The sequence below is a fragment of the Ranitomeya variabilis genome, chromosome 1 (genome assembly GCF_051348905.1).
Source record: "Ranitomeya variabilis isolate aRanVar5 chromosome 1, aRanVar5.hap1, whole genome shotgun sequence".
Classification (NCBI taxonomy): domain Eukaryota; kingdom Metazoa; phylum Chordata; class Amphibia; order Anura; family Dendrobatidae; genus Ranitomeya; species Ranitomeya variabilis.
The window spans coordinates 973,662,649-973,685,396 of record NC_135232.1 but is presented as its reverse complement, the minus strand read 5'-3'; the positions used below and the strand labels follow the sequence as shown (position 1 = coordinate 973,685,396).

The following is a 22,748-nucleotide window of genomic DNA, read 5'->3' as shown; positions in this document are numbered from 1 at the left end:
ATTGTAAATTATTTCTTTCTCTGAGACCTCGCTCAGCTGGAGATCCCGCACAGCAGGTTAAGATTGTAATTTCCTTGCTGCGAGGTGACCCTCAACATTGGGCATTTGCATTGGCACCAGGGGATCCTGCGTTGCTCAATGTGGATGCATTTTTTCTGGCTTTGGGGTTGCTTTATGAGGAACCTAATTTAGAGATTCAGGCTGAAAAAGCCTTGATGGCCCTATCTCAAGGGCAAGATGAAGCTGAAATATACTGCCAAAAATTTCGTAAATGGTCTGTGCTTACTCAGTGGAATGAGTGCGCTTTGGCGGCGAATTTCAGAGAGGGTCTCTCTGATGCCATTAAGGATGTTATGGTGGGGTTCCCTGCGCCTACAGGTCTGAATGAGTCCATGACAATGGCTATTCAGATTGATCGGCGTTTGCGGGAGCGTAAACCTGTGCACCATTTGGCGGTGTCTTCTGAGAAGGCGCCAGAGAATATGCAATGTGATAGAATTCTGTCCAGAAGCGAACGGCAGAATTTTAGGCGAAAAAATGGGTTGTGCTTCTATTGTGGTGATTCAACTCATGTTATATCAGCATGCTCTAGACGCACAAAGAAGGTTGATAAGTCTGTTTCAATTGGCACTTTACAGTCTAAGTTTATTCTATCTGTGACCTTGATTTGTTCATTATCGTCAATTACCGCGGACGCCTATGTCGACTCTGGCGCCGCTTTGAGTCTTATGGATTGGTCCTTTGCCAGGCGCTGTGGGTTTAATCTAGAGCCTCTGGAAGTCCCTATACCACTGAAGGGTATTGATTCTACGCCATTGGCTAGTAATAAACCACAATACTGGACACAAGTGACTATGCGTATGACTCCAGACCATCAGGAGGTGATTCGCTTCCTTGTGTTGTACAATCTACATGATGTTTTGGTGCTCGGATTGCCATGGTTACAATCTCATAACCCAGTCCTTGACTGGAAAGCAATGTCTGTGTTAAGCTGGGGTTGTCAGGGGGCTCATGGGGACGTACCTTTGGTTTCCATTTCATCATCTATTCCCTCTGAGATTCCGGCATTTTTGTCTGATTATCGTGATGTTTTTGAGGAGCCTAAGCTTGGTTCACTCCCTCCTCACAGAGATTGCGATTGTACCATAGATCTGATTCCAGGCAGTAAATTTCCAAAGGGTCGTTTGTTTAATTTATCCGTACCTGAACATGTTGCTATGCGAGAGTATATTAAGGAGTCTCTGGAAAAGGGACATATTCGTCCTTCTTCATCTCCCTTAGGAGCCGTTTTTTTCTTTGTATCTAAAAAAGATGGCTCTTTGAGGCCGTGTATTGATTATCGACTCTTGAATAAAATTACAGTCAAATATCAGTATCCTTTGCCACTGCTGACTGATTTGTTTGCTCGAATAAAGGGGGCTAAGTGGTTCTCTAAGATTGATCTTCGTGGGGCGTATAATTTGGTGCGAATTAAGCAGGGGGATGAGTGGAAAACCGCATTTAATACGCCCGAGGGCCATTTTGAGTATTTAGTAATGCCTTTTGGTCTTTCAAATGCCCCTTCAGTCTTTCAGTCCTTTATGCATAACATTTTCCGTGAATATTTGGATAAATTTATGATTGTGTATCTGGATGATATTTTGATTTTTTCGGATGACTGGGACTCTCATGTCCAACAAGCCAGGAGGGTTTTTCAGGTTTTGCGGGCTAATTCCTTGTGTGTGAAGGGTTCTAAGTGTATTTTTGGGGTTCAAAAGATTTCTTTTTTGGGGTACATTTTTTCCCCTTCTTCCATTGAGATGGATCCTGTCAAGGTTCGGGCTATTTGTGATTGGACGCAACCTACTTCTCTTAAGAGCCTACAGAAATTCTTGGGCTTTGCTAATTTTTATCGTCGATTTATAACTGGTTTTTCGGATGTTGCTAAACCTTTGACTGATTTGACTAAAAAGGGTGCTGATGTTACTGATTGGTCCCCTGCTGCTGTGGAGGCCTTTCGGGAGCTTAAGCGCCGCTTTTCTTCTGCCCCTGTGTTGCGTCAGCCTGATGTTGCTCTTCCTTTTCAGGTTGAGGTCGACGCTTCCGAGATCGGAGCTGGGGCGGTTTTGTCGCAGAAAAGTTCCGACTGCTCCGTGATGAGACCTTGTGCGTTGTTTTCTCGAAAATTTTCGCCCGCCGAGCGAAACTATGATATTGGTAATCGGGAGCTTTTGGCTATGAAGTGGGCTTTTGAGGAGTGGCGTCATTGGCTTGAGGGGGCTAGACATCAGGTGGTGTTATTGACCGATCACAAGAATCTGATTTATCTTGAGTCTGCCAAGCGCCTGAATCCTAGACAGGCGCGCTGGTCGTTGTTTTTCTCTCGGTTTAATTTTGTGGTCTCATACCTACCAGGTTCTAAAAATGTGAAGGCGGATGCCCTTTCTAGGAGTTTTGAGCCTGATTCCCCTGGTGATTCTGAACCTACAGGTATCCTTAAGGATGGGGTGATATTATCTGCTGTTTCCCCAGACCTGCGACGGGCTTTGCAGGAGTTTCAGGCGGATAGACCTGATCGTTGCCCGCCTGGTAGACTGTTTGTTCCTGATGATTGGACCAGCAGAGTCATCTCGGAGGTTCATTCTTCTGCATTGGCAGGTCATCCTGGAATCTTTGGAACTAGGGATTTGGTGGCTAGGTCCTTCTGGTGGCCTTCCCTGTCTCGAGATGTACGAGTTTTTGTGCAGTCTTGTGATGTTTGTGCTCGGGCCAAGCCTTGTTGTTCTCGGGCTAGCGGATTGTTGTTATCCTTGCCTATTCCGAAGAGGCCTTGGACTCACATCTCTATGGATTTTATTTCTGATCTCCCTGCTTCTCAGAAAATGTCTGTCATCTGGGTGGTGTGTGACCGTTTTTCAAAGATGGTTCATTTGGTACCCTTGCCTAAGTTGCCTTCCTCATCCGAATTGGTTCCTCTGTTTTTTCAAAATGTGGTTCGCTTGCATGGTATTCCGGAAAATATCGTTTCTGACAGGGGGACCCAGTTCGTGTCTAGATTTTGGCGGGCATTCTGTGCTAGGATGGGCATTGATTTGTCTTTTTCGTCTGCGTTCCATCCTCAGACTAATGGCCAGACTGAGCGAACTAATCAGACGTTGGAGACTTATTTGAGGTGTTTTGTGTCTGCGGATCAGGATGACTGGGTTGCCTTTTTGCCGTTGGCAGAGTTTGCCCTCAATAATCGGGCTAGTTCTGCCACTTTGGTTTCTCCTTTCTTTTGCAATTCGGGGTTTCACCCTCGTTTTTCTTCCGGTCAGGTGGAGTCTTCGGATTGTCCGGGGGTGGATACTATGGTGGATAGGTTGCATCGGATTTGGGGACAGGTGGTGGACAATTTGAAGTTGTCCCAGGAGAAGACTCAGCATTTTGCTAACCGCCGTCGTCGTGTTGGTCCTCGTCTTCGTGTTGGGGACTTGGTGTGGTTGTCTTCCCGTTTTGTCCCTATGAGGGTTTCTTCTCCTAAGTTTAAGCCTCGATTCATCGGTCCTTATAGGATTTTGGAGATTCTTAACCCTGTATCCTTTCGTTTAGACCTTCCGGCATCTTTCGCTATCCATAATGTCTTCCATCGGTCGTTGTTGCGGAGGTATGAGGTGCCGGTTGTTCCTTCTACCGAGCCTCCTGCTCCTGTGCTGGTTGAGGGTGAATTGGAGTATGTTGTAGAGAAAATCTTGGACTCCCGTATTTCCAGACGGAGACTACAATATCTGGTTAAGTGGAAGGGCTATGGTCAAGAAGATAATTCTTGGGTAACTGCTTCTGATGTTCACGCCTCTGATTTGGTTCGTGCCTTTCATAGGGCTCATCCGGATCGCCCTGGTGGTTCTTGTGAGGGTTCGGTGCCCCCTCCTTGAGGGGGGGGTACTGTTGTGAATCTGCTTTTGGGCTCCTTCTGGTGGTGGCTAGTGGTACTGGTGACTCGGGTCTGTTTTCTTTCTCAGTTCACCTGTTTTCATCAGTAGTGGGGTGTTCCTATTTAATCCTGCTCTTCAGTCATTGCCTTGCCGGCCATCAATGTAACTAGAGCCTTTCTGTTGCATGTTCCTGCTCCTAGACTACTGATCAGCTAAGTTGGACTCTTAGTCCTAAGTTTGTTTGCATTTTTGTTCCAGTTTACAGTTAAGTCATTCTCTGTAGCTGGAAGCTCTTGTGGGCTGAAATTACCACTCCGGTGTCATGAGTTGACACATGAGTTTTAAAGTAATTTCAGGATGGTATTTTAAAAGGGTTTTCAGCTGACCGTGCAGTTCCCTTTTGTATCTTTCTACTATCTAGTAAGCGGACCTCGCTTTGCTGAACCTACCTTCATACTGCGTATGTCTTTTCCTCTGAACTCACCGTCAATATATGTGGGGGGCTTCTGTCTCCTTTTTGGGGGAATTTCCCTAGAGGTAAGCCAGGTCTGTTTTTTCCTCTACTAGGGTAAGGTAGTTCTCCGGCTGGCGAGAGACGTCTAGGGATAAAACCTAGGCACGCCCCCCGGCCACTATTAGTTGTGTGGTAGGTTTAGCTCACGGTCAGCTCGAGATTCCATCACCCAAGAGCTCGTTCGTGATTTATGTGTCCTGACGTTCCCCTGCCATTGGGAACCATGACAGTATGGCCGGCCACGTGAGGGGACAGTACAAAGACCTTTCTGATGATCTTTTTAATCACAGACCTGAGACAGGGACAGGGACAAGGGGGCATCCTCTACGTCTGGAGGAAAGAAGGTTTAAGCATAATAACAGACGCGGATTCTTTACTGTAAGAGCAGTGAGACTATGGAACTCTCTGCCGTATGATGTTGTAATGAGTGATTCATTAATTAAATTTAAGAGGGGACTGGATACCTTTCTGGAAAAGTATAATGTTACAGGGTATATACACTAGATTCCTTGATAAGGCGTTGATCCAGGGAACTAGTCTGATTGCCGTGTGTGGAGTCGGGAAGGAATTTTTTTCCCCATGGTGGAGTTACTCTTTGCCACATGGGGTTTTTTTGCCTTCCCCTGGATCAACATGTTAGGGCATGTTAGGTTAGGCTATGGGTTGAACTAGATGGACTTACAGTCTTCTTTCAACCTTAATAACTATGTAACTATGTAACTATGTTAAAACTGTTGGCAGAAGAAAGGAGAGAAAAAGAAGTCTGCAAATTTTTTATTTTTTTTTCCCTCTGTGTTTGCTCTATAGTTGAATCAGTTGCATTTCAGCTCTAATTGCAGTCTTTGTCTCCCTCTCCTTCTAACCCTTGAATGGCTCTGATCTCACCTGCTTAAAATGGATCCTCAGAGTTTGGCTACAGGTTTGAATAATCTTGCCACAAAAGTTCAAAATTTACAGGATTTTGTTATACATGCTCCTATATCTGAACCTAGAATTCCTATACCAGAGTTTTTCTCCGGAGATAGATCTCGTTTTCTGAATTTCAAATATAATTGTAAATTATTTCTTTCTCTGAGACCTCGCTCCGCTGGAGATCCCGCACAGCAGGTTAAGATTGTAATTTCCTTGCTGCGAGGTGACCCTCAACATTGGGCATTTGCATTGGCACCAGGGGATCCTGCGTTGCTCAATGTGGATGCATTTTTTCTGGCTTTGGGGTTGCTTTATGAGGAACCTAATTTAGAGATTCAGGCTGAAAAAGCCTTGATGGCCCTATCTCAAGGGCAAGATGAAGCTGAAATATACTGCCAAAAATTTCGTAAATGGTCTGTGCTTACTCAGTGGAATGAGTGCGCTTTGGCGGCGAATTTCAGAGAGGGTCTCTCTGATGCCATTAAGGATGTTATGGTGGGGGTACAGGTCTGAATGAGTCCATGACAATGGCTATTCAGATTGATCGGCGTTTGCGGGAGCGTAAACCTGTGCACCATTTGGCGGTGTCTTCTGAGAAGGCGCCAGAGAATATGCAATGTGATAGAATTCTGTCCAGAAGCGAACGGCAGAATTTTAGGCGAAAAAATGGGTTGTGCTTCTATTGTGGTGATTCAACTCATGTTATATCAGCATGCTCTAGACGCACAAAGAAGGTTGATAAGTCTGTTTCAATTGGCACTTTACAGTCTAAGTTTATTCTATCTGTGACCTTGATTTGTTCATTATCGTCAATTACCGCGGACGCCTATGTCGACTCTGGCGCCGCTTTGAGTCTTATGGATTGGTCCTTTGCCAGGCGCTGTGGGTTTAATCTAGAGCCTCTGGAAGTCCCTATACCACTGAAGGGTATTGATTCTACGCCATTGGCTAGTAATAAACCACAATACTGGACACAAGTGACTATGCGTATGACTCCAGACCATCAGGAGGTGATTCGCTTCCTTGTGTTGTACAATCTACATGATGTTTTGGTGCTCGGATTGCCATGGTTACAATCTCATAACCCAGTCCTTGACTGGAAAGCAATGTCTGTGTTAAGCTGGGGTTGTCAGGGGGCTCATGGGGACGTACCTTTGGTTTCCATTTCATCATCTATTCCCTCTGAGATTCCGGCATTTTTGTCTGATTATCGTGATGTTTTTGAGGAGCCTAAGCTTGGTTCACTCCCTCCTCACAGAGATTGCGATTGTACCATAGATCTGATTCCAGGCAGTAAATTTCCAAAGGGTCGTTTGTTTAATTTATCCGTACCTGAACATGTTGCTATGCGAGAGTATATTAAGGAGTCTCTGGAAAAGGGACATATTCGTCCTTCTTCATCTCCCTTAGGAGCCGGTTTTTTCTTTGTATCTAAAAAAGATGGCTCTTTGAGGCCGTGTATTGATTATCGACTCTTGAATAAAATTACAGTCAAATATCAGTATCCTTTGCCACTGCTGACTGATTTGTTTGCTCGAATAAAGGGGGCTAAGTGGTTCTCTAAGATTGATCTTCGTGGGGCGTATAATTTGGTGCGAATTAAGCAGGGGGATGAGTGGAAAACCGCATTTAATACGCCCGAGGGCCATTTTGAGTATTTAGTAATGCCTTTTGGTCTTTCAAATGCCCCTTCAGTCTTTCAGTCCTTTATGCATAACATTTTCCGTGAATATTTGGATAAATTTATGATTGTGTATCTGGATGATATTTTGATTTTTTCGGATGACTGGGACTCTCATGTCCAACAAGCCAGGAGGGTTTTTCAGGTTTTGCGGGCTAATTCCTTGTGTGTGAAGGGTTCTAAGTGTATTTTTGGGGTTCAAAAGATTTCTTTTTTGGGGTACATTTTTTCCCCTTCTTCCATTGAGATGGATCCTGTCAAGGTTCGGGCTATTTGTGATTGGACGCAACCTACTTCTCTTAAGAGCCTACAGAAATTCTTGGGCTTTGCTAATTTTTATCGTCGATTTATAACTGGTTTTTCGGATGTTGCTAAACCTTTGACTGATTTGACTAAAAAGGGTGCTGATGTTACTGATTGGTCCCCTGCTGCTGTGGAGGCCTTTCGGGAGCTTAAGCGCCGCTTTTCTTCTGCCCCTGTGTTGCGTCAGCCTGATGTTGCTCTTCCTTTTCAGGTTGAGGTCGACGCTTCCGAGATCGGAGCTGGGGCGGTTTTGTCGCAGAAAAGTTCCGACTGCTCCGTGATGAGACCTTGTGCGTTGTTTTCTCGAAAATTTTCGCCCGCCGAGCGAAACTATGATATTGGTAATCGGGAGCTTTTGGCTATGAAGTGGGCTTTTGAGGAGTGGCGTCATTGGCTTGAGGGGGCTAGACATCAGGTGGTGGTATTGACCGATCACAAGAATCTGATTTATCTTGAGTCTGCCAAGCGCCTGAATCCTAGACAGGCGCGCTGGTCGTTGTTTTTCTCTCGGTTTAATTTTGTGGTCTCATACCTACCAGGTTCTAAAAATGTGAAGGCGGATGCCCTTTCTAGGAGTTTTGAGCCTGATTCCCCTGGTGATTCTGAACCTACAGGTATCCTTAAGGATGGGGTGATATTATCTGCTGTTTCCCCAGACCTGCGACGGGCTTTGCAGGAGTTTCAGGCGGATAGACCTGATCGTTGCCCGCCTGGTAGACTGTTTGTTCCTGATGATTGGACCAGCAGAGTCATCTCGGAGGTTCATTCTTCTGCATTGGCAGGTCATCCTGGAATCTTTGGAACTAGGGATTTGGTGGCTAGGTCCTTCTGGTGGCCTTCCCTGTCTCGAGATGTACGAGTTTTTGTGCAGTCTTGTGATGTTTGTGCTCGGGCCAAGCCTTGTTGTTCTCGGGCTAGCGGATTGTTGTTATCCTTGCCTATTCCGAAGAGGCCTTGGACTCACATCTCTATGGATTTTATTTCTGATCTCCCTGCTTCTCAGAAAATGTCTGTCATCTGGGTGGTGTGTGACCGTTTTTCAAAGATGGTTCATTTGGTACCCTTGCCTAAGTTGCCTTCCTCATCCGAATTGGTTCCTCTGTTTTTTCAAAATGTGGTTCGCTTGCATGGTATTCCGGAAAATATCGTTTCTGACAGGGGGACCCAGTTCGTGTCTAGATTTTGGCGGGCATTCTGTGCTAGGATGGGCATTGATTTGTCTTTTTCGTCTGCGTTCCATCCTCAGACTAATGGCCAGACTGAGCGAACTAATCAGACGTTGGAGACTTATTTGAGGTGTTTTGTGTCTGCGGATCAGGATGACTGGGTTGCCTTTTTGCCGTTGGCAGAGTTTGCCCTCAATAATCGGGCTAGTTCTGCCACTTTGGTTTCTCCTTTCTTTTGCAATTCGGGGTTTCACCCTCGTTTTTCTTCCGGTCAGGTGGAGTCTTCGGATTGTCCGGGGGTGGATACTATGGTGGATAGGTTGCATCGGATTTGGGGACAGGTGGTGGACAATTTGAAGTTGTCCCAGGAGAAGACTCAGCATTTTGCTAACCGCCGTCGTCGTGTTGGTCCTCGTCTTCGTGTTGGGGACTTGGTGTGGTTGTCTTCCCGTTTTGTCCCTATGAGGGTTTCTTCTCCTAAGTTTAAGCCTCGATTCATCGGTCCTTATAGGATTTTGGAGATTCTTAACCCTGTATCCTTTCGTTTAGACCTTCCGGCATCTTTCGCTATCCATAATGTCTTCCATCGGTCGTTGTTGCGGAGGTATGAGGTGCCGGTTGTTCCTTCTACCGAGCCTCCTGCTCCTGTGCTGGTTGAGGGTGAATTGGAGTATGTTGTAGAGAAAATCTTGGACTCCCGTATTTCCAGACGGAGACTACAATATCTGGTTAAGTGGAAGGGCTATGGTCAAGAAGATAATTCTTGGGTAACTGCTTCTGATGTTCACGCCTCTGATTTGGTTCGTGCCTTTCATAGGGCTCATCCGGATCGCCCTGGTGGTTCTTGTGAGGGTTCGGTGCCCCCTCCTTGAGGGGGGGGTACTGTTGTGAATCTGCTTTTGGGCTCCTTCTGGTGGTGGCTAGTGGTACTGGTGACTCGGGTCTGTTTTCTTTCTCAGTTCACCTGTTTTCATCAGTAGTGGGGTGTTCCTATTTAATCCTGCTCTTCAGTCATTGCCTTGCCGGCCATCAATGTAACTAGAGCCTTTCTGTTGCATGTTCCTGCTCCTAGACTACTGATCAGCTAAGTTGGACTCTTAGTCCTAAGTTTGTTTGCATTTTTGTTCCAGTTTACAGTTAAGTCATTCTCTGTAGCTGGAAGCTCTTGTGGGCTGAAATTACCACTCCGGTGTCATGAGTTGACACATGAGTTTTAAAGTAATTTCAGGATGGTATTTTAAAAGGGTTTTCAGCTGACCGTGCAGTTCCCTTTTGTATCTTTCTACTATCTAGTAAGCGGACCTCGCTTTGCTGAACCTACCTTCATACTGCGTATGTCTTTTCCTCTGAACTCACCGTCAATATATGTGGGGGGCTTCTGTCTCCTTTTTGGGGGAATTTCCCTAGAGGTAAGCCAGGTCTGTTTTTTCCTCTACTAGGGTAAGGTAGTTCTCCGGCTGGCGAGAGACGTCTAGGGATAAAACCTAGGCACGCCCCCCGGCCACTATTAGTTGTGTGGTAGGTTTAGCTCACGGTCAGCTCGAGATTCCATCACCCAAGAGCTCGTTCGTGATTTATGTGTCCTGACGTTCCCCTGCCATTGGGAACCATGACAGTATGGCCGGCCACGTGAGGGGACAGTACAAAGACCTTTCTGATGATGTTTTTAATCACAGACCTGAGACAGGGACAGGGACAAGGGGGCATCCTCTACGTCTGGAGGAAAGAAGGTTTAAGCATAATAACAGACGCGGATTCTTTACTGTAAGAGCAGTGAGACTATGGAACTCTCTGCCGTATGATGTTGTAATGAGTGATTCATTAATTAAATTTAAGAGGGGACTGGATACCTTTCTGGAAAAGTATAATGTTACAGGGTATATACACTAGATTCCTTGATAAGGCGTTGATCCAGGGAACTAGTCTGATTGCCGTGTGTGGAGTCGGGAAGGAATTTTTTTCCCCATGGTGGAGTTACTCTTTGCCACATGGGGTTTTTTTGCCTTCCCCTGGATCAACATGTTAGGGCATGTTAGGTTAGGCTATGGGTTGAACTAGATGGACTTACAGTCTTCTTTCAACCTTAATAACTATGTAACTATGTAACTATGTTAAAACTGTTGGCAGAAGAAAGGAGAGAAAAAGAAGTCTGCAAATTTTTTATTTTTTTTTCCCTCTGTGTTTGCTCTATAGTTGAATCAGTTGCATTTCAGCTCTAATTGCAGTCTTTGTCTCCCTCTCCTTCTAACCCTTGAATGGCTCTGATCTCACCTGCTTAAAATGGATCCTCAGAGTTTGGCTACAGGTTTGAATAATCTTGCCACAAAAGTTCAAAATTTACAGGATTTTGTTATACATGCTCCTATATCTGAACCTAGAATTCCTATACCAGAGTTTTTCTCCGGAGATAGATCTCGTTTTCTGAATTTCAAATATAATTGTAAATTATTTCTTTCTCTGAGACCTCGCTCCGCTGGAGATCCCGCACAGCAGGTTAAGATTGTAATTTCCTTGCTGCGAGGTGACCCTCAACATTGGGCATTTGCATTGGCACCAGGGGATCCTGCGTTGCTCAATGTGGATGCATTTTTTCTGGCTTTGGGGTTGCTTTATGAGGAACCTAATTTAGAGATTCAGGCTGAAAAAGCCTTGATGGCCCTATCTCAAGGGCAAGATGAAGCTGAAATATACTGCCAAAAATTTCGTAAATGGTCTGTGCTTACTCAGTGGAATGAGTGCGCTTTGGCGGCGAATTTCAGAGAGGGTCTCTCTGATGCCATTAAGGATGTTATGGTGGGGGTACAGGTCTGAATGAGTCCATGACAATGGCTATTCAGATTGATCGGCGTTTGCGGGAGCGTAAACCTGTGCACCATTTGGCGGTGTCTTCTGAGAAGGCGCCAGAGAATATGCAATGTGATAGAATTCTGTCCAGAAGCGAACGGCAGAATTTTAGGCGAAAAAATGGGTTGTGCTTCTATTGTGGTGATTCAACTCATGTTATATCAGCATGCTCTAGACGCACAAAGAAGGTTGATAAGTCTGTTTCAATTGGCACTTTACAGTCTAAGTTTATTCTATCTGTGACCTTGATTTGTTCATTATCGTCAATTACCGCGGACGCCTATGTCGACTCTGGCGCCGCTTTGAGTCTTATGGATTGGTCCTTTGCCAGGCGCTGTGGGTTTAATCTAGAGCCTCTGGAAGTCCCTATACCACTGAAGGGTATTGATTCTACGCCATTGGCTAGTAATAAACCACAATACTGGACACAAGTGACTATGCGTATGACTCCAGACCATCAGGAGGTGATTCGCTTCCTTGTGTTGTACAATCTACATGATGTTTTGGTGCTCGGATTGCCATGGTTACAATCTCATAACCCAGTCCTTGACTGGAAAGCAATGTCTGTGTTAAGCTGGGGTTGTCAGGGGGCTCATGGGGACGTACCTTTGGTTTCCATTTCATCATCTATTCCCTCTGAGATTCCGGCATTTTTGTCTGATTATCGTGATGTTTTTGAGGAGCCTAAGCTTGGTTCACTCCCTCCTCACAGAGATTGCGATTGTACCATAGATCTGATTCCAGGCAGTAAATTTCCAAAGGGTCGTTTGTTTAATTTATCCGTACCTGAACATGTTGCTATGCGAGAGTATATTAAGGAGTCTCTGGAAAAGGGACATATTCGTCCTTCTTCATCTCCCTTAGGAGCCGGTTTTTTCTTTGTATCTAAAAAAGATGGCTCTTTGAGGCCGTGTATTGATTATCGACTCTTGAATAAAATTACAGTCAAATATCAGTATCCTTTGCCACTGCTGACTGATTTGTTTGCTCGAATAAAGGGGGCTAAGTGGTTCTCTAAGATTGATCTTCGTGGGGCGTATAATTTGGTGCGAATTAAGCAGGGGGATGAGTGGAAAACCGCATTTAATACGCCCGAGGGCCATTTTGAGTATTTAGTAATGCCTTTTGGTCTTTCAAATGCCCCTTCAGTCTTTCAGTCCTTTATGCATAACATTTTCCGTGAATATTTGGATAAATTTATGATTGTGTATCTGGATGATATTTTGATTTTTTCGGATGACTGGGACTCTCATGTCCAACAAGCCAGGAGGGTTTTTCAGGTTTTGCGGGCTAATTCCTTGTGTGTGAAGGGTTCTAAGTGTATTTTTGGGGTTCAAAAGATTTCTTTTTTGGGGTACATTTTTTCCCCTTCTTCCATTGAGATGGATCCTGTCAAGGTTCGGGCTATTTGTGATTGGACGCAACCTACTTCTCTTAAGAGCCTACAGAAATTCTTGGGCTTTGCTAATTTTTATCGTCGATTTATAACTGGTTTTTCGGATGTTGCTAAACCTTTGACTGATTTGACTAAAAAGGGTGCTGATGTTACTGATTGGTCCCCTGCTGCTGTGGAGGCCTTTCGGGAGCTTAAGCGCCGCTTTTCTTCTGCCCCTGTGTTGCGTCAGCCTGATGTTGCTCTTCCTTTTCAGGTTGAGGTCGACGCTTCCGAGATCGGAGCTGGGGCGGTTTTGTCGCAGAAAAGTTCCGACTGCTCCGTGATGAGACCTTGTGCGTTGTTTTCTCGAAAATTTTCGCCCGCCGAGCGAAACTATGATATTGGTAATCGGGAGCTTTTGGCTATGAAGTGGGCTTTTGAGGAGTGGCGTCATTGGCTTGAGGGGGCTAGACATCAGGTGGTGGTATTGACCGATCACAAGAATCTGATTTATCTTGAGTCTGCCAAGCGCCTGAATCCTAGACAGGCGCGCTGGTCGTTGTTTTTCTCTCGGTTTAATTTTGTGGTCTCATACCTACCAGGTTCTAAAAATGTGAAGGCGGATGCCCTTTCTAGGAGTTTTGAGCCTGATTCCCCTGGTGATTCTGAACCTACAGGTATCCTTAAGGATGGGGTGATATTATCTGCTGTTTCCCCAGACCTGCGACGGGCTTTGCAGGAGTTTCAGGCGGATAGACCTGATCGTTGCCCGCCTGGTAGACTGTTTGTTCCTGATGATTGGACCAGCAGAGTCATCTCGGAGGTTCATTCTTCTGCATTGGCAGGTCATCCTGGAATCTTTGGAACTAGGGATTTGGTGGCTAGGTCCTTCTGGTGGCCTTCCCTGTCTCGAGATGTACGAGTTTTTGTGCAGTCTTGTGATGTTTGTGCTCGGGCCAAGCCTTGTTGTTCTCGGGCTAGCGGATTGTTGTTATCCTTGCCTATTCCGAAGAGGCCTTGGACTCACATCTCTATGGATTTTATTTCTGATCTCCCTGCTTCTCAGAAAATGTCTGTCATCTGGGTGGTGTGTGACCGTTTTTCAAAGATGGTTCATTTGGTACCCTTGCCTAAGTTGCCTTCCTCATCCGAATTGGTTCCTCTGTTTTTTCAAAATGTGGTTCGCTTGCATGGTATTCCGGAAAATATCGTTTCTGACAGGGGGACCCAGTTCGTGTCTAGATTTTGGCGGGCATTCTGTGCTAGGATGGGCATTGATTTGTCTTTTTCGTCTGCGTTCCATCCTCAGACTAATGGCCAGACTGAGCGAACTAATCAGACGTTGGAGACTTATTTGAGGTGTTTTGTGTCTGCGGATCAGGATGACTGGGTTGCCTTTTTGCCGTTGGCAGAGTTTGCCCTCAATAATCGGGCTAGTTCTGCCACTTTGGTTTCTCCTTTCTTTTGCAATTCGGGGTTTCACCCTCGTTTTTCTTCCGGTCAGGTGGAGTCTTCGGATTGTCCGGGGGTGGATACTATGGTGGATAGGTTGCATCGGATTTGGGGACAGGTGGTGGACAATTTGAAGTTGTCCCAGGAGAAGACTCAGCATTTTGCTAACCGCCGTCGTCGTGTTGGTCCTCGTCTTCGTGTTGGGGACTTGGTGTGGTTGTCTTCCCGTTTTGTCCCTATGAGGGTTTCTTCTCCTAAGTTTAAGCCTCGATTCATCGGTCCTTATAGGATTTTGGAGATTCTTAACCCTGTATCCTTTCGTTTAGACCTTCCGGCATCTTTCGCTATCCATAATGTCTTCCATCGGTCGTTGTTGCGGAGGTATGAGGTGCCGGTTGTTCCTTCTACCGAGCCTCCTGCTCCTGTGCTGGTTGAGGGTGAATTGGAGTATGTTGTAGAGAAAATCTTGGACTCCCGTATTTCCAGACGGAGACTACAATATCTGGTTAAGTGGAAGGGCTATGGTCAAGAAGATAATTCTTGGGTAACTGCTTCTGATGTTCACGCCTCTGATTTGGTTCGTGCCTTTCATAGGGCTCATCCGGATCGCCCTGGTGGTTCTTGTGAGGGTTCGGTGCCCCCTCCTTGAGGGGGGGGTACTGTTGTGAATCTGCTTTTGGGCTCCTTCTGGTGGTGGCTAGTGGTACTGGTGACTCGGGTCTGTTTTCTTTCTCAGTTCACCTGTTTTCATCAGTAGTGGGGTGTTCCTATTTAATCCTGCTCTTCAGTCATTGCCTTGCCGGCCATCAATGTAACTAGAGCCTTTCTGTTGCATGTTCCTGCTCCTAGACTACTGATCAGCTAAGTTGGACTCTTAGTCCTAAGTTTGTTTGCATTTTTGTTCCAGTTTACAGTTAAGTCATTCTCTGTAGCTGGAAGCTCTTGTGGGCTGAAATTACCACTCCGGTGTCATGAGTTGACACATGAGTTTTAAAGTAATTTCAGGATGGTATTTTAAAAGGGTTTTCAGCTGACCGTGCAGTTCCCTTTTGTATCTTTCTACTATCTAGTAAGCGGACCTCGCTTTGCTGAACCTACCTTCATACTGCGTATGTCTTTTCCTCTGAACTCACCGTCAATATATGTGGGGGGCTTCTGTCTCCTTTTTGGGGGAATTTCCCTAGAGGTAAGCCAGGTCTGTTTTTTCCTCTACTAGGGTAAGGTAGTTCTCCGGCTGGCGAGAGACGTCTAGGGATAAAACTTAGGCACGCCCCCCGGCCACTATTAGTTGTGTGGTAGGTTTAGCTCACGGTCAGCTCGAGATTCCATCACCCAAGAGCTCGTTCGTGATTTATGTGTCCTGACGTTCCCCTGCCATTGGGAACCATGACAGTATGGCCGGCCACGTGAGGGGACAGTACAAAGACCTTTCTGATGATCTTTTTAATCATAGACCTGAGACAGGGACAGGGACAAGGGGGCATCCTCTACGTCTGGAGGAAAGAAGGTTTAAGCATAATAACAGACGCGGATTCTTTACTGTAAGAGCAGTGAGACTATGGAACTCTCTGCCGTATGATGTTGTAATGAGTGATTCATTAATTAAATTTAAGAGGGGACTGGATACCTTTCTGGAAAAGTATAATGTTACAGGGTATATACACTAGATTCCTTGATAAGGCGTTGATCCAGGGAACTAGTCTGATTGCCGTGTGTGGAGTCGGGAAGGAATTTTTTTCCCCATGGTGGAGTTACTCTTTGCCACATGGGTTTTTTTTGCCTTCCCCTGGATCAACATGTTAGGGCATGTTAGGTTAGGCTATGGGTTGAACTAGATGGACTTACAGTCTTCTTTCAACCTTAATAACTATGTAACTATGTAACTATGTTAAAACTGTTGGCAGAAGAAAGGAGAGAAAAAGAAGTCTGCAAATTTTTTTTTTTTTTCCCTCTGTGTTTGCTCTATAGTTGAATCAGTTGCATTTCAGCTCTAATTGCAGTCTTTGTCTCCCTCTCCTTCTAACCCTTGAATTGCTCTGATCTCACCTGCTTAAAATGGATCCTCAGAGTTTGGCTACAGGTTTGAATAATCTTGCCACAAAAGTTCAAAATTTACAGGATTTTGTTATACATGCTCCTATATCTGAACCTAGAATTCCTATACCAGAGTTTTTCTCCGGAGATAGATCTCGTTTTCTGAATTTCAAATATAATTGTAAATTATTTCTTTCTCTGAGACCTCGCTCAGCTGGAGATCCCGCACAGCAGGTTAAGATTGTAATTTCCTTGCTGCGAGGTGACCCTCAACATTGGGCATTTGCATTGGCACCAGGGGATCCTGCGTTGCTCAATGTGGATGCATTTTTTCTGGCTTTGGGGTTGCTTTATGAGGAACCTAATTTAGAGATTCAGGCTGAAAAAGCCTTGATGGCCCTATCTCAAGGGCAAGATGAAGCTGAAATATACTGCCAAAAATTTCGTAAATGGTCTGTGCTTACTCAGTGGAATGAGTGCGCTTTGGCGGCGAATTTCAGAGAGGGTCTCTCTGATGCCATTAAGGATGTTATGGTGGGGTTCCCTGCGCCTACAGGTCTGAATGAGTCCATGACAATGGCTATTCAGATTGATCGGCGTTTGCGGGAGCGTAAACCTGTGCACCATTTGGCGGTGTCTTCTGAGAAGGCGCCAGAGAATATGCAATGTGATAGAATTCTGTCCAGAAGCGAACGGCAGAATTTTAGGCGAAAAAATGGGTTGTGCTTCTATTGTGGTGATTCAACTCATGTTATATCAGCATGCTCTAGACGCACAAAGAAGGTTGATAAGTCTGTTTCAATTGGCACTTTACAGTCTAAGTTTATTCTATCTGTGACCTTGATTTGTTCATTATCGTCAATTACCGCGGACGCCTATGTCGACTCTGGCGCCGCTTTGAGTCTTATGGATTGGTCCTTTGCCAGGCGCTGTGGGTTTAATCTAGAGCCTCTGGAAGTCCCTATACCACTGAAGGGTATTGATTCTACGCCATTGGCTAGTAATAAACCACAATACTGGACACAAGTGACTATGCGTATGACTCCAGACCATCAGGAGGTGATTCGCTTCCTTGTGTTGTACAATCTACATGATGTTTTGGTGCTCGGATTGCCATGGTTACAATCTCATAACCCAGTCCTTGACTGGAAAGCAATGTCTGTGTTAAGCTGGGGTTGTCAGGGGGCTCATGGGGACGTACCTTTGGTTTCCATTTCATCATCTATTCCCTCTGAGATTCCGGCATTTTTGTCTGATTATCGTGATGTTTTTGAGGAGCCTAAGCTTGGTTCACTCCCTCCTCACAGAGATTGCGATTGTACCATAGATCTGATTCCAGGCAGTAAATTTCCAAAGGGTCGTTTGTTTAATTTATCCGTACCTGAACATGTTGCTATGCGAGAGTATATTAAGGAGTCTCTGGAAAAGGGACATATTCGTCCTTCTTCATCTCCCTTAGGAGCCGGTTTTTTCTTTGTATCTAAAAAAGATGGCTCTTTGAGGCCGTGTATTGATTATCGACTCTTGAATAAAATTACAGTCAAATATCAGTATCCTTTGCCACTGCTGACTGATTTGTTTGCTCGAATAAAGGGGGCTAAGTGGTTCTCTAAGATTGATCTTCGCGGGGCGTATAATTTGGTGCGAATTAAGCAGGGGGATGAGTGGAAAACCGCATTTAATACGCCCGAGGGCCATTTTGAGTATTTAGTAATGCCTTTTGGTCTTTCAAATGCCCCTTCAGTCTTTCAGTCCTTTATGCATAACATTTTCCGTGAATATTTGGATAAATTTATGATTGTGTATCTGGATGATATTTTGATTTTTTCGGATGACTGGGACTCTCATGTCCAACAAGCCAGGAGGGTTTTTCAGGTTTTGCGGGCTAATTCCTTGTGTGTGAAGGGTTCTAAGTGTATTTTTGGGGTTCAAAAGATTTCTTTTTTGGGGTACATTTTTTCCCCTTCTTCCATTGAGATGGATCCTGTCAAGGTTCGGGCTATTTGTGATTGGACGCAACCTACTTCTCTTAAGAGCCTACAGAAATTCTTGGGCTTTGCTAATTTTTATCGTCGATTTATAACTGGTTTTTCGGATGTTGCTAAACCTTTGACTGATTTGACTAAAAAGGGTGCTGATGTTACTGATTGGTCCCCTGCTGCTGTGGAGGCCTTTCGGGAGCTTAAGCGCCGCTTTTCTTCTGCCCCTGTGTTGCGTCAGCCTGATGTTGCTCTTCCTTTTCAGGTTGAGGTCGACGCTTCCGAGATCGGAGCTGGGGCGGTTTTGTCGCAGAAAAGTTCCGACTGCTCCGTGATGAGACCTTGTGCGTTGTTTTCTCGAAAATTTTCGCCCGCCGAGCGAAACTATGATATTGGTAATCGGGAGCTTTTGGCTATGAAGTGGGCTTTTGAGGAGTGGCGTCATTGGCTTGAGGGGGCTAGACATCAGGTGGTGGTATTGACCGATCACAAGAATCTGATTTATCTTGAGTCTGCCAAGCGCCTGAATCCTAGACAGGCGCGCTGGTCGTTGTTTTTCTCTCGGTTTAATTTTGTGGTCTCATACCTACCAGGTTCTAAAAATGTGAAGGCGGATGCCCTTTCTAGGAGTTTTGAGCCTGATTCCCCTGGTGATTCTGAACCTACAGGTATCCTTAAGGATGGGGTGATATTATCTGCTGTTTCCCCAGACCTGCGACGGGCTTTGCAGGAGTTTCAGGCGGATAGACCTGATCGTTGCCCGCCTGGTAGACTGTTTGTTCCTGATGATTGGACCAGCAGAGTCATCTCGGAGGTTCATTCTTCTGCATTGGCAGGTCATCCTGGAATCTTTGGAACTAGGGATTTGGTGGCTAGGTCCTTCTGGTGGCCTTCCCTGTCTCGAGATGTACGAGTTTTTGTGCAGTCTTGTGATGTTTGTGCTCGGGCCAAGCCTTGTTGTTCTCGGGCTAGCGGATTGTTGTTATCCTTGCCTATTCCGAAGAGGCCTTGGACTCACATCTCTATGGATTTTATTTCTGATCTCCCTGCTTCTCAGAAAATGTCTGTCATCTGGGTGGTGTGTGACCGTTTTTCAAAGATGGTTCATTTGGTACCCTTGCCTAAGTTGCCTTCCTCATCCGAATTGGTTCCTCTGTTTTTTCAAAATGTGGTTCGCTTGCATGGTATTCCGGAAAATATCGTTTCTGACAGGGGGACCCAGTTCGTGTCTAGATTTTGGCGGGCATTCTGTGCTAGGATGGGCATTGATTTGTCTTTTTCGTCTGCGTTCCATCCTCAGACTAATGGCCAGACTGAGCGAACTAATCAGACGTTGGAGACTTATTTGAGGTGTTTTGTGTCTGCGGATCAGGATGACTGGGTTGCCTTTTTGCCGTTGGCAGAGTTTGCCCTCAATAATCGGGCTAGTTCTGCCACTTTGGTTTCTCCTTTCTTTTGCAATTCGGGGTTTCACCCTCGTTTTTCTTCCGGTCAGGTGGAGTCTTCGGATTGTCCGGGGGTGGATACTATGGTGGATAGGTTGCATCGGATTTGGGGACAGGTGGTGGACAATTTGAAGTTGTCCCAGGAGAAGACTCAGCATTTTGCTAACCGCCGTCGTCGTGTTGGTCCTCGTCTTCGTGTTGGGGACTTGGTGTGGTTGTCTTCCCGTTTTGTCCCTATGAGGGTTTCTTCTCCTAAGTTTAAGCCTCGATTCATCGGTCCTTATAGGATTTTGGAGATTCTTAACCCTGTATCCTTTCGTTTAGACCTTCCGGCATCTTTCGCTATCCATAATGTCTTCCATCGGTCGTTGTTGCGGAGGTATGAGGTGCCGGTTGTTCCTTCTACCGAGCCTCCTGCTCCTGTGCTGGTTGAGGGTGAATTGGAGTATGTTGTAGAGAAAATCTTGGACTCCCGTATTTCCAGACGGAGACTACAATATCTGGTTAAGTGGAAGGGCTATGGTCAAGAAGATAATTCTTGGGTAACTGCTTCTGATGTTCATGCCTCTGATTTGGTTCGTGCCTTTCAAAGGGCTCATCCGGATCGCCCTGGTGGTTCTTGTGAGGGTTCGGTGCCCCCTCCTTGAGGGGGGGGTACTGTTGTGAATCTGCTTTTGGGCTCCTTCTGGTGGTGGCTAGTGGTACTGGTGACTCGGGTCTGTTTTCTTTCTCAGTTCACCTGTTTTCATCAGTAGTGGGGTGTTCCTATTTAATCCTGCTCTTCAGTCATTGCCTTGCCGGCCATCAATGTAACTAGAGCCTTTCTGTTGCATGTTCCTGCTCCTAGACTACTGATCAGCTAAGTTGGACTCTTAGTCCTAAGTTTGTTTGCATTTTTGTTCCAGTTTACAGTTAAGTCATTCTCTGTAGCTGGAAGCTCTTGTGGGCTGAAATTACCACTCCGGTGTCATGAGTTGACACATGAGTTTTAAAGTAATTTCAGGATGGTATTTTAAAAGGGTTTTCAGCTGACCGTGCAGTTCCCTTTTGTATCTTTCTACTATCTAGTAAGCGGACCTCGCTTTGCTGAACCTACCTTCATACTGCGTATGTCTTTTCCTCTGAACTCACCGTCAATATATGTGGGGGGCTTCTGTCTCCTTTTTGGGGGAATTTCCCTAGAGGTAAGCCAGGTCTGTTTTTTCCTCTACTAGGGTAAGGTAGTTCTCCGGCTGGCGAGAGACGTCTAGGGATAAAACTTAGGCACGCCCCCCGGCCACTATTAGTTGTGTGGTAGGTTTAGCTCACGGTCAGCTCGAGATTCCATCACCCAAGAGCTCGTTCGTGATTTATGTGTCCTGACGTTCCCCTGCCATTGGGAACCATGACAGTATCCTCCCTCTACTAACCTACCTATGCCCGACATTGCCATTTCCGTTTGTGGTTCTACCATTACTCCCCAGCAACATGCCCACTGTCTTGGGGTCATACTTGACTCATAGCTTTCATTCACCCCCCACATCCGATCACTGGTTCGCTCTTATTATCTGCACCTCAAAAACATTTCTAGAATTCAACCTTTTCTTACTTTCAACTCTGCAAAAACTCTTCCTGTTGCTCTTATTCATTCTCGTCTGGACTATTGTAGCCCTCTACTAATCAGTCTTCCTCTTACCAAACCCTCCCCTCTTCAATGTGTCTTGAATGCTGCAGCCAGGATCATATTCCTATCCAGCCATTACACCAATACCTCTACCTTGTGCCAGTCATTGCACTGGTTACCCATCCACTCCAGAGTTCAATACAAACTTATCACTCTCACCCACAAAGCGCTCCACGGTTCAGCACCACACTACATCTCCTACCTTGTCTCAGTCTACCACTCTACCCGTGCCCTCCCTTCTGCTAATGACCTGAGGTTAACATCCTCAATAATCAGAACCTCCCACTACCATCTTCAAGATTTCTCACATGCTGCACCAATTCTTTGGCATACACTACCCAGGATAGTTCGATTAATCTCCAATACCCACAGTTTTAAGTGTGGCCTAAAAAAACACATAACTTCTGACTGGCCTACTGCCTCACCACATTTATTTAACTATCCTTGTGTTACCCATTCAATTTTCTTCATAACCAGGATCCTTGTATCATGTTCTCACACGCTTTATGTATTTAATAGCCTTCTCTGTCTGTACTTTTACAAATTCTGGCTGGTAACCGATTCATGCAGCATTACGTGAACATCCGATTTCTTACATTATGGCTGTTCCGAACAATGAAAGCAATTGTTACCATCCACCTTTCGTGTCTCCCCTATTTCCTCATAGATTGTAGGCTTGCGAGCAGGGCCCTTATTCCTCTTGGTATCTGCTGTTTATGTGATTATCGTTATTCTGTAATGTCTTTTATTGTCGGTACAAGTCCCCTCTAAAATGTTAAGTGGTGCTGAAGATATTGGCGCTATAAAAATTACAATTATTATAATGTAATATAAAATACCTGATTTATGAAGGTCTTTCAGATATGGGGCCATAGCTGTGTGTACAAAGTCTGGAGTAAATCCTAGGCTCTGCAAGTACAAAGCAATCTTATCAGAACATAATTATACTGTACACTTAGGGTACTGTCACACTCTGCAACTTTCCAACGATCACGACCAGCGATACGACCTGGCCGTGATCGTTGGCAAGTCGTTGTGTGGTCGCTGGGGAGCTGTCACACAGACAGCTCTCCAGCGACCAACGATGCCGAAGGCCCCGGGTAACCAGGGTAAACATCGGGTTACTAAGCGCAGGGCCGCGCTTAGTAACCCGATATTTACTCTGGTTACCATCGTAAAAGTAAAAAAAAACAAACAGTACATACTCACATTCCGGTGTCCGTCAGGTCCCTCGCAATCTGCTTCCCGCTCTGACTGAGTGCCGCCGTAAAGTGAAAGCAGATCACAGCGGTGACGTCACCGCTGTGCTCTGCTCTTACTTTCCGGCCGGCAGTCAGTCAGAGCGGGAAGCAGACTGCAAGGGACCTGACGGACACCGGAATGTGAGTATGTACTGTTTGTTTTTTTTTACTTTTACGATGGTAACCAGGGTAAACATCGGGTTACTAAGCGCGGCCCTGCGCTTAGTAACCCGATGTTTACCCTGG

At 45.6% G+C, this 22,748-nt stretch overlaps 1 protein-coding gene across 2 annotated transcripts in view; it reads right to left on the bottom strand.

Moving 5' to 3' along the window:
• Positions 1 to 22,748, bottom strand: part of LOC143792914 (uncharacterized) — a 249,204-nt gene that overhangs the window by 198,671 nt on the left and 27,785 nt on the right. For both annotated transcript variants that reach the window (XM_077279376.1, XM_077279377.1), the window contains exon 4: positions 22,101 to 22,170. In XM_077279376.1, coding sequence (XP_077135491.1) covers positions 22,101 to 22,170 — 70 coding nt within the window. The remainder of the gene's footprint in view (positions 1 to 22,100; positions 22,171 to 22,748) is intronic.